This window comes from Oppia nitens, unplaced genomic scaffold, assembly GCF_028296485.1.
Source record: "Oppia nitens isolate AA-2021 unplaced genomic scaffold, nextdenovo-longstitch-racon4-pilon3 scaffold1_pilon_pilon_pilon, whole genome shotgun sequence".
Classification (NCBI taxonomy): Eukaryota; Metazoa; Arthropoda; class Arachnida; order Sarcoptiformes; family Oppiidae; genus Oppia; species Oppia nitens.
The window spans coordinates 13940932-13953049 of NW_026533199.1; the positions used below are offsets into that span (position 1 = coordinate 13940932).

Sequence of the window (12118 nt, forward strand, 5' to 3'; positions counted from 1 at the left end):
TTGACAAATAAAAAATTATTTAGTTTTTTTTGTAAATTAATTTTTATAAGTCAATAAACATTTTTTTAATTAGTTGTTAAGACACGTGTGTTTATAGTATATAAACTACAAGTTTTTTTGTTTTTTCAAAAAACTAGTAATTATTTAATTCAATAATATTATTAGTTATAATAAATAAATACCATTTTTTTGTATAAATAAAATATTTTTAAATTACATTTTTATTATTATTATGTATTCAACTGATTCAACAAAAAAAGCATTTTATTTGGACATTGGCTACGATTATAGCGATTCACTAACTAATCAATCACTGAAACATTGGATGCCTTTAGATGAGGCCTTACGTCTAACTGGTATTACTATGGATAAGGTATACTAAAATTATTATTATTATTATTATTATTATAATAAATATTTAAAAAATTAAAACATTACTATATATATAATACTACTATTAATAATTAGGTGGACAACCAGGTGCTTGAACAACATGAGCGCACCGATACACTTAGCAAACTATTGGTAGGTATGGGCGATGATGATGATGATGATGATGATGGGGATAGGGATGACGATAAGTCAACAATTGAAATCCTAGATAGTAAGACATTCAATCAAATTGGTGAACACCAGCACCGGTATCGGGAACAGGCAGTACTGTTGGACGGATCGTGTAATCAATTGGTACGTCTATCGGATGGCCGATTGGTTGGTATTAGACTGGAAAGAGGCGATCGGCTAACCATACCGGCCGGTAGTGTACACTGTCTTAGAGGTATACTTGAGAAAAACAGCAGCACCCGTGTGCTGGTCGGCTCCGGTACTAAATTTGCACCCAACAAAACTACTACTACTACTAATAATTAGTTAAAATTTTAACTAATAAAAAAATATACTATTAATAATAATTATTGTTATAATTAAATAATTATTGCTAACAAAAATTTATAGTTTTTTTAATTAGTTATTTGTATTTGAATTATTAAAACAATTAATAATAAAATTTAATACTAATAGCATACTGTATATATATAATTGATTACAATATCTACTATAGACATAATAATTAGTAGCATTATTATTGTATTTATAGTTTTAATTTATTATTAAAAAAATAATTAATTACTATAAGTTTACTTTTATTTTTATATGTTAGTGTTTAACTAATTTGTTTTTTTATCTATTTTATGACAAAAAATGTATAAAAATTTAGACAATGACAATTTAGTTATTTTATTTTTAATTAAAATCTAATTAAATAAGAAATTAGTTATAAATATTTATAAATTTCAAAATTATAACATTTTTTACAGCTTTAGTATTGTATTATTATTTACTGTAATTATATTTATAAAAATATATGATATTTATAAAAATATATGATATTTATAAAAATATATGATATTTATAAAAATATATGATATTTATAAAAATATATGATATTTATAAAAATATATGATATTTATAAAAATATATGATATTTATAAAAATATATGATATTTATAAAAATATATGATATTTATAAAAATATATGATATTTATAAAAATATATAATATTTATACAAAAATACTTATTTAACTAATAATATTAATTAAAAAAAACTTTTTATAGATATTGTATTAAAATAACTAAAATTTAACAATCTATAAAAATGTTACTGTAACTAAATTATAACTAAATTATATTGATTTAACTTGATGATTTTATTTTGTACTAAAAATATTTTATTAAAAATATTAAAATTAAGTTAAGTTAATAAATTAATTAATAAACAACAACAACATTGTATGTTTAGACTGTATCCAAAAAATAGCATTAAAACTTTATTTTATTAATAATTTCATTTTAAACCGATTTTAAATAATAATAATAATAATTATAATAATATCATAATAAAAACAAATAAAATAAAATACGGAAACAATAGATAGAGATTAAAGAGAGTGAGAGATAATAATTTTTTTTTATTTATTAATTAATTCAAAAAAAACATAACCAACATATGCTTCTCATATATATCATTATACATGTCGTTCCCCTTTATATACTAATATAACTAACTGTAAAAACCTAACCAATCAATCAATCAATTTAATGCAAATCATATGATTTGTGTGTCTGGACGTGAATAGTCTTTTCGATGACCGGACGCTCAACTTTGGCAATATAGGGCTTCTTGACTATCTGTTCAATCTTAACGGGATAGGGACGATCAACTTTGACTGTATAGGGCTTATCCACTGGGACCGGGTAGGGTTTGGCTACCGGGACCGGTACCGGTACCAATTTGATTTGTTGCTGTGGCATCGGTGCATAGTTACCGTGTCTCAGATCACTACTGTCACCGTAGTTGTCGTTATCGTTGCCGCCATAACTGCCGAGTAGTTCAAGACCACTGCCGCTGCCATAGTTGTTGGCATAGCCTTTGTTGTCGTTGAGGATCAGTATCTGTTTGCCATAACCGCCATAACTGCCCTCATCGCCACCTTTCCACGATAGGCCACCCAAATCCAGGCTACGACCCAGATCATAGCCACCGTGGTCGCCCAGGGTTAGGGTGGGCAGGCCATAGGCCATACCGAAAAGTGCCAGTGCCTTCACATATATAAGTAAACAAAAATTAAATAACTAAATTAATAAAATCAATATTTATTTAAAAATATTAATAATTTTTTTATTACATATTAGCCATAATTTCAAATTATATATATATATATTTAAAAAATTAAATAATATTTTATTATAACTATTACTAACTAGTTCTAACATTTAAAAAAATATTTATTACACTTATACTAATACATATAATAATAATAATAATAATTTTACAGATTTTAATATTTACTTTATATCAATATATTTAAAATTAATTTCTAATTAATTACAATTTATTACAACAAGTATTATATTTAAAACTACTATTACTTACAATTATTATGGATTTCATTATCACTCGGTTTGCTATACAATAAAATACTGATTGTTAGACAACTATTTAAAATGTGTGTTTGAAAGACATATTTATACTATTTATATGAAAGTTAAGTTTAATTTAAAAAAAAACAAAATAAAAATTTAAATTTCTTATTTTTTATCATAATTGGAAAACAAAACAAATAAAATAATTCATGTTTTTACTAAATGATAAAAAAACAAAAAAGTTTTTTTTTGTTGTTATTGTTGAAAGTGTTTAATAATTATAATTTCACTATTTTTATGCATATATTTTATAATAATAATACCTAAATATAATGATATTATAGTGATTATACTGTACTTTATATAAAAAGTAATATATTATTTATTTACTAAATATATATAACTGTAAAAAAATTATCAATAAAAATTTTTAGCTAATTAATCTAATTTTTGCATATATTTATTAGAAAATATTGTAGTGAAAATATTTAAAAAAAAATATTTACATTTATTTTTCGTCTAAAACTTTATGGTATTGTAAAAACAAAAATATTTTATTAAAATAATTTTTTTTTAAAACAAAAATAAATTAAATATATAATTTTTTTTAAATAATTATTTAATAATAATTGCCCCATTATTATTAATCTTATTTGAATATTATTATACATTTTTATTATAAAGACGCCAAAAAAAGTGAATACTCCCATAACGACTGTCCTCCCGGTGCCCAACGGCAAGGTTATGTGGGAAAAGCTGTTAGTTATTAAATTAATTAATATTATAGTTTTTTAACAAAAAAAAATAATATTATTAAATTTTGAAACTAAAAAAAAGTACTTATGATTATTTTTTTTCAAATAAAAATTTCCTAATTAATAATTTTGTTTATATCAAAAAAAATAATTATTAATACTATTAATAAGTTTATATTATATTTTATTTAAATATTTTTTTTATATATGTCCAGTACTATGACATAGTTGGCAATTATAACTCATAAAATTATTATTATTATTACTAATAATTAATTTTTACATGAAATTTAAATATATAATTTAAATATTATTTTTAAAAATCATAAATTTATTTAATCTATCAATATTATTTTCTAATTAAATATATATATATATATAATTTTAATCAATTAATTAAAAAAATTAGTTGCAAAACATTGTATTACTATATAAAATATTAGTTCATTGCTAAACATTTTATGTCAATATAAATAATTATTTAAGTTTTTATTTTTATATTATAGATTGTTTACTTAAAATTAATTAAAATAAATTTTTACAAATATTGCACAAATATTTTTTATTTAATATGTATATACAATACATTCATCGATAATATCAATTATAAAACATTTAGTACTAACTCGTGTGGCTTTACATATAAAAAAACTATAAAATTGAGGTCATTATTGAAGCAATTTTTTAAAAATAAATAAATAAATATTATATATAAGTAATACTTCCTTATAATCTCACTTTAAAAAAACATATGATACACACACACACACCTATTAATCATATTAATATAATTATTAATAATAATAATATTTAAAAATAATAATAATAAAAATTAAAATTTATAGTTAGATATTTGAATTTTTTGTTTTTGAAGGTCACATTAGATTCAAAAAAAAAAAAAATTGTCGCAAAAATTATTCATTGCATAAAATATGAAAATTATTGCATTATTAGTATAGAATAAGTTTTAAAATAATAATAATAATTATTATTATTAATAATTTTATATTATATTAATAATTGTAGTAAAATATTTATGATATATTTAGATAAGTATAATAGTATTTTAATTAAGGACATATAGTTTTTAATTATCTATTGTTTTCACTATTAGTTTACATTATTATTAAATATATTAAAAATATTTTATGCAAAATGTTTTTTTTTTAATTATTATAAAAGATTATATGATATTATTATCGCATAATAATCTAATGTTAATATTAAATACAATTTATTTTTTTTAATAATATATATATTTCAATATCATCATCAATGTTATCAATCAGTTTTAATATTGATTAAACTTTTTATATGAAAAAAATTTATATACTATTATATTACTGATATAATCATTCAAGTGTGTAATAATCACGATTATAATTATAATAATAAATAGCTATTTAAAAGATAAAATACAAATAATTAAATACATAAAATAATATTTAGTTTAATTTTTTTTAATATCCAATTAGCTATCAATTCCTTGACCAATATATATATTATATTACTTTAAAAATCTAACAAAAAAAATAAATTAACTAAACTTTAATTAAAATTTATAGTTAGTATTAACCAAATAAAAAATCTAATAATATTTAAATGGATTTTTTTTGTGGTAAAATAAGTAAAATAATTTTCTAACAAAAAATAAATTAATAATTTAGTAGAAGAAAAAAAATCATTTTCAAAATCAGATATTTTTACACTTCAAAAATTAATTATAACTTAATATGTATATAATTTTTTTATGTGTGTGTGTGTGTGTATGTATGTGTATGTATGTATGTATGTATATGTGTGTGTGTGTGTGTGTGTGTGTGTGTCTGTGTGTGATAACACTTAATGTATGCATATTGTATGTCTTATTTTAAGTATAATTAGTAAAAAAGTTTGTAAAATATTTTTTTTAATAATTAAAAAAATAATAAGACAACGCCCAGTGAGTGAGTGAGTGAGAGAGAGAGAGAGAGAGAGAGAGAGAGAGAGAGAGAGAGATTACTGTCAAATTAAATTTTTAATTAAAATGGGATAACCACGATAGTTATATACAAATTTAACAATATAATATACATATATAATAAATTGCAAATTTAAAAAAATATCCAAATTGCTAGCTCATCTAAATATTTAAATTAAAAAAAATAAATATTTTATTACAAATATATATATATTTTTATGATTCAAAATTACAGTTTATTTATATTATATAAATTTTTTTTGCATACTTGGACTCTCTCTCTCTCTCTCTCTCTCTCTCTCTCTCTCTCTCTCTCTCTCTCTCATTATTAGCACAGGTATGTAATTGGCTGAGACATTATGTACTGTATATACAGTATATATACTAGTATATATATATATATACTCTAACATTGAAAATACAGATAGCTTTAACTTATATTGTAATTAATCTATAATTTGCATAACAATATCTAGTTTTACGTTTAACAATAAAAATAATAATATTAAAATTATACCTTATATTACACAGTATTATTATTTTTACATTTTAGTTTTTTTTGAAAAATTTTGTTGGATAATGCAAAGTAAAAAGTGATTAAAATATTTTTTAGTTTTTTTTAATTTTTATATTCATTATTAGTTTTTTGATTTATTTATTTTTTTATTGATTATAGTTTTGATTTACGTATGAATTATTACATTTAGATTTTTTGAAGTTTATATATATATAGCTATTATTGCAACACAAATATAGAGAGAAAACAAATAAAACAAATAAATAAAAACAAAAATAATATAAGAAAAAAAATTTACATTTAATATCCAATAATTCTTCAAAACCATTTAAAATTGGAAATACATAGATAAGTATATAAGGAACGGTAGTTTAGTTAAAATAGTTTGTATGTTAATCAGGGATTAAACCTAATAATCACAAACACACTCACATATTATACAAACATGAGATCAATTTTGGTAAGTCCTAACTAATTATAAAATTAATAATATTTTATATAATTTATTTATATAAAAAATATGTCTAGTATAAAGTAAATAGATTTAGCTAGCTAATAATAATATTTTTTTAAAAATATTATTAGAATTATAAATATATATATTAGTCTATGATAGTAATAAGTTTATGATAGACCCCATCAAAAAAATATTATAAAAATTTTTATAGCTTATATAAATAACTAAAAAATTTTTTTACAATTTTTAAACAACTATAATAACTATTGTTTTATTTAAATTATTATTTTATACTAATTTTATTATTATTATTATTATTATTATCATCTAGGCTATTTTTGCTATCGCCACAGTGGCCAGCGCCTTCCCCAGCAGCCACGGACCCATTGCCATAACAACCCTACTGGGCCATACCCAACAATCGAGTTATCGACTGAAAACCGACCATCCCGTCCAGGAGCCGGCACCCATCATCAAAGGCGTTGCCCAACCCTATGCCGTACCCGTTCCCCAGCCCTATGCCGTCCCACGGGCCGTAACCGTCGAAGTACCACGTGCCGTACCCTACACAGTTACCCGTACCGTTGGTGTACCGGTCATCGCCCGAGGCGAACCCATTGTCCGCACCCGTATTGTCCAATCGGAAAGTTTGGATAGCGGTCTCGGTAATGGCGGTCTATTGTTGTCCGGTAATAACGGTGGTTATGGCGGCGATAATGGTCTCAGTTTGGGTCTATCGCACGGTTTGGGTGGTCTCGAACTCGGTGGTCACGGATATTAAACAGCAACAACAGCTAACCCCCCCCCTCACACCCCCACCCCATAGATATTAATTGTATAGGTTTGAATAGCTATACTATCCCACTATCTAGTAATTGTTGTTAATTAATTAAATGATATTATTTTGTTAAATAATAATAAATTAATATTTTATATATATATATATATATAAATTGATTGATTGATTGATTGATTGATTGATTGTTAAAAATTTTGTTTGTATTTATAATGGGATGATATATATTAGATACTGGCAGGAAAAGCTTACTAGCTTAATTTTTAAATTAAAATTTTACGTTATTATTTGCAAATTAGTAATAGTTTATATGTACATGATGATATTTTTTATAAGTTTTTATTATGTTTAATAAACTACGTCATCAATTTATTTAAAAATTAAGCTAGTAAGCTTTTCCTGCCAGTATCTAATATATATATATATATATACACTAAAATGTTTGCTAAAATATTTTTATGTATCGATTGATTATATAATAATTGAACATTTTAAAAACAAAAATTAATTTTTTTTAAATAAATAAATTAAATTATTATAAATTATCAAGTTAACTAGATGTTTTATATTTTATTTAATGCATTTTTTAGTAATATTTATTTTATTTATAAATATACAATAGCTGCTAAAAAAAAGTTGTTTTACTTAATATTATTAGTTAAATAGTTATTTATTTTTAAAAAATAATAAATATTTTACACCATTATATTAGTAAATATAATACAATATTAAAACTGTAAAAAATTTATAATTTTCAAAAAAATATTTAATTCTACAGTTAATTTAAATATTTTAGTTAAACATATCCTAAGAAATTAAAAATTAAAAAATAATTTATTTTGCAATTAAAAAAGTTATGGTTAATTGAAAACAAATATAATATATTTAATATATATAATATAATTTACTGTAAAAAAATTAATATTGATATACTGTATATTCAATATAATATCATTACATTTAAGTATTATTATTATTATAATTAAATATATGCATAAAAATAGTGAAATTATAATTAAAGACTTTCTAGAAATAAAAAACTTTATTTTTGTTTTTTTATCATTTAGTAAAACATGAATTATTTTATTTGTTTTGTTTTCCAATTATGATAGAAAATAAAGAAATTTAAATTTTTGTTTTATTTTTGTTGTTGAAATTAAACTTAACTTTCATATAAATAGCCAGTAATAGTATAAATATGTCTTTCAAACATACATTTTAAATGGTTGTCTAACAATCAGTTAATATAGATAGCAAACCGAGTGATAATGAAATCCATAATAATTGTAAGTAATAATAGTTTTGTATATATAATACTTGTTTTAATAAATTGTAATTAATTAGAAATTGTTTTATATATATATTAAAATCCGCAAAAATAATTATTATTATGTGTATAAAGTAGAAGTATTAGTATAAGTGTAATAAATAATTTTTTTAAAAATGTTAGAACTATATGAAAAAAATTATTATAGTTTTAAAAATAGTTAGAAAAAATATTATTTAGTTTTTTGAAATATATAATTAGAAATTAATTAGATATTAATATTTATTTGAAATAAATTTTATTTGCAGTAATTTTATTAGCAATATTGTAAAAATTATTTATTATTTATTAATTTAGTTATTTAATTTTTGTTTACTTATATATGTGAAGGCACTGGCACTTTTCGGTATTGCCTATGGCCTGCCCACTCTAACCCTGGGTGACCACGGTGGCTATGATCTGGGTCGTAGCTTGGATTTGGGTGGTCTATCGTGGAAAGGTGGCGATGAGGGCAGTTATGGCGGTTATGGCAAACAGATACTGATCCTCAACGACAACAAAGGCTATGCCAACAACTACGGCAGCAGTGGTCTTGAACTACTCGGCAGTTATGGCGGCAACGATAACGACAACTACGGTGACAGTAGTGATCTGAGACACGGTAACTATGCACCCATGCCTCAGCAACAAATCAAATTGGTACCGGTACCAGTCCCAGTTGCCAAACCCTATCCGGTCCCAGTGGATAAGCCCTATACAGTCAAAGTTGATCGTCCCTATCCCGTTAAGATTGAACAGATAGTCAAGAAGCCCTATATTGCCAAAGTTGAGCGTCCGGTCATCGAAAAGACTATTCACGTCCAGACACACAAATCATATGATTTGCATTAAATTGATTGATTGATTGGTTAGTTTTAAGTTAGTATTATTAGTATATAAAGGGGAACGGCATGTATAATGATATGATATGAGAAGCATAATGTTGGTTATGTTTATTTTTGAATTAATTAATTAATAAAAAAATTATTAATAATAATAATAATTATCTCTCTTTTAAATCTCTCTATTGTTTCCGTATTTTATTTGTTTTTATTTTTATTATGATATTATTATAATTTTAAATATTATTATTTAAAATAAAATTATTAATAAAATAAAGTTTTAATGCTATTTTTTAATACAGTCTAAACATACAATGTTGTTGTTGTTTATTAATTGATTAAAATTAATTTTTATTTTAAAAAAAATATTGATAACCTATTCAAAAAAAGTGATTTAGTAGTTCAGTGTTAAAATTTTTTAGTTAGTTTAAAAAAAATTAAATTTTATTAAAATCTTAGTTTATAATAAAATAATAATATTTAATAATATTTTACTTTTATATACAAAAAATATATATTATTTAAACGTTAATAATATGAAGTTAAAAATACTGTAAATATAAAATTATTATAGAAATACTTATTATAAAATGTTATTTAGTTTTTTTATAATATGAAATATTTTGTGGAATGTTTAAAATTTGTAAAATAACTTTTAAGTTATTTTAGTAAATAATTTTTACATAATAATTAAATAATAAAAGTTTTATAATAAGAATAATAAATATGTAAAATTAAATAAATTTTTAATTTAGCTATTTATTTAAAGTAATTTAAAAAAAATATTTTTAATAAATTTAATAGTTTTATTGATTTTAAAACTGTAAATATTATTTAAAATATTATAACACATTTAAATAGATTTTTAATAAATAGAAATTTTTTTTAATAATTAAAATGTTTCTAGTGTATTAATTATTTAGAAATTAAACATATTTTGTTTTATTGTATTTTACAAAATAATAGTGATCTACTTAATTATATAAATAATAAAAATTAAATAAATAAAATATATAATATTAGATCTTTAAAATTATTAAAATAATGAAATAATATTACATTAATAGACAAAAAAAAATAAATAAATAAAAATTTAGTGTTTACTTATTATGTACTCAATTTTGTTTAATTAATTAACCTAATAAATTTTTTTAGTATACAATAAACTAATTAATTAAAGTTTTATAATTAAAATTATATTAATAAAAACTGTAACTTTATTAAATTAAATTTATATAAATTTATTAGTATTAATCTTATTTATATTTTGAAAAATATCGGATAGATTTTTTAATACATATTTTTATGTTTAATTAGAAATAAAAATTATTAAATTAATTCATTAGAAAATAAATGAATTAATAAATAGATTTTTTTAAAAAATTATTTTATAATTGAAATAAATAATTTTGATTTGATTTTATTTTACAGTAATTTAAATCATCAATATTATAAAATTATTTATTGATTTATTTATTTATATTTTACTTATATAAAACTGGCACTGGTATTTTTCGGTACGGCCTATAGCCTGCCTATAGTGTGCAACAATTAATGAAATTATATAAAAAATGTCTTAATTAGACATATATCTGTTTTATTTGATACTTTATATTATATAATTATTTTTTTAATAAATATAAAAAAAATTTAATTAATTTTTTTTAAAAAAATCTTCAATAACTGTAAAAACTATAATAATTAATATAGATATTATAATGTAATATTATTTGATAAATAACAGAGACAAATATAAATTTAAGTTTTTTTTAATAATTTATTAGATTATTCCAGCACCTAATATTGCAGTATTATTAATTGTGAATAAAAAAATATTAATAATATTTTTATTGTTAAAGCTGTAAAAAATAAGTAAATTTCAAAACATATAAAAAAATACTATTAAATGTTTTTAATGTAGATGGATCTCAGATGAAATTTTTTAAAAAAAACTAATTAATAATATTTAAAAAATAAAAATTATTTAACTTTTAATTTTTTTATAAAAAAACAAAGTAATCAATAAGTAATTACAAAAAGTTAGTTAATATACAATAAAAATATAATTATAATTATTTTTTTTAATTAATATAACAAAATGTTTTGCAAATATTTGAAATAATTTCATTTTTGTTTCAGATTTTATTCTATAAAAATTGAACAAAATTTTTAAAAATTTTATTATTATTTTTTTTTTAAAAATCAAAATGTAATATAATTTTAATAAAAATTATCAACAGATAAAAACTGTAACTTTATTAAATTAATATTATCTAAGTTTATAGTATTAATCTTATTTGTAATAAAAGAAAATTAGGAGTTTTATATTAATAATTATTTTTTGTTTGTTTGATTGATTGGAAAAACAATTTTTTTTAATTAAATTAATAGATTAGAAAATAATTAGTTAATAGATTTTTATAATAGATCTGTAATAGAACTACAGAGGAGAAAATTATATTTTTAAAAATATTATTTTATTATTATTATTATGTATCTATAATAATTTATAAAATATTTTTTTCATACTAATACAACACAAAAAATTACTTAAAAAATTTA

The 12118-nt window shown here is 20.0% G+C and overlaps 3 protein-coding genes across 3 annotated transcripts; 2 read left to right on the forward strand and 1 right to left on the reverse strand.

Annotated features, from left to right (window-relative positions):
* Positions 1-1951: 1951 nt before the first annotated feature.
* Positions 1952-3002, reverse strand: LOC128952267 (uncharacterized). Its single transcript, XM_054297627.1, has 2 exons — positions 2934-3002; positions 1952-2599 (listed from the first exon to the last, which is right to left on the reverse strand). The coding sequence occupies exons 1-2, from the start codon at positions 2949-2951 to the stop codon at positions 2096-2098; spliced, it is 522 nt and encodes a 173-aa protein (XP_054153602.1). The 5' UTR covers positions 2952-3002; the 3' UTR covers positions 1952-2095.
* A 3509-nt stretch (positions 3003-6511) lies between these two features.
* On the forward strand, positions 6512-7454 carry LOC128952418 (uncharacterized). Its single transcript, XM_054297816.1, has 2 exons — positions 6512-6615; positions 6944-7454. Exons 1-2 carry the CDS (start codon positions 6601-6603, stop codon positions 7391-7393), a joined length of 465 nt encoding a protein of 154 aa, XP_054153791.1. The 5' UTR covers positions 6512-6600; the 3' UTR covers positions 7394-7454.
* Positions 7455-8616: 1162 nt separating this feature from the next.
* LOC128952431 (uncharacterized) lies at positions 8617-9641 on the forward strand. The gene is made up of 2 exons (XM_054297831.1): positions 8617-8694; positions 9066-9641. The coding sequence occupies exons 1-2, from the start codon at positions 8677-8679 to the stop codon at positions 9564-9566; spliced, it is 519 nt and encodes a 172-aa protein (XP_054153806.1). The 5' UTR covers positions 8617-8676; the 3' UTR covers positions 9567-9641.
* Positions 9642-12118: the final 2477 nt, after the last annotated feature.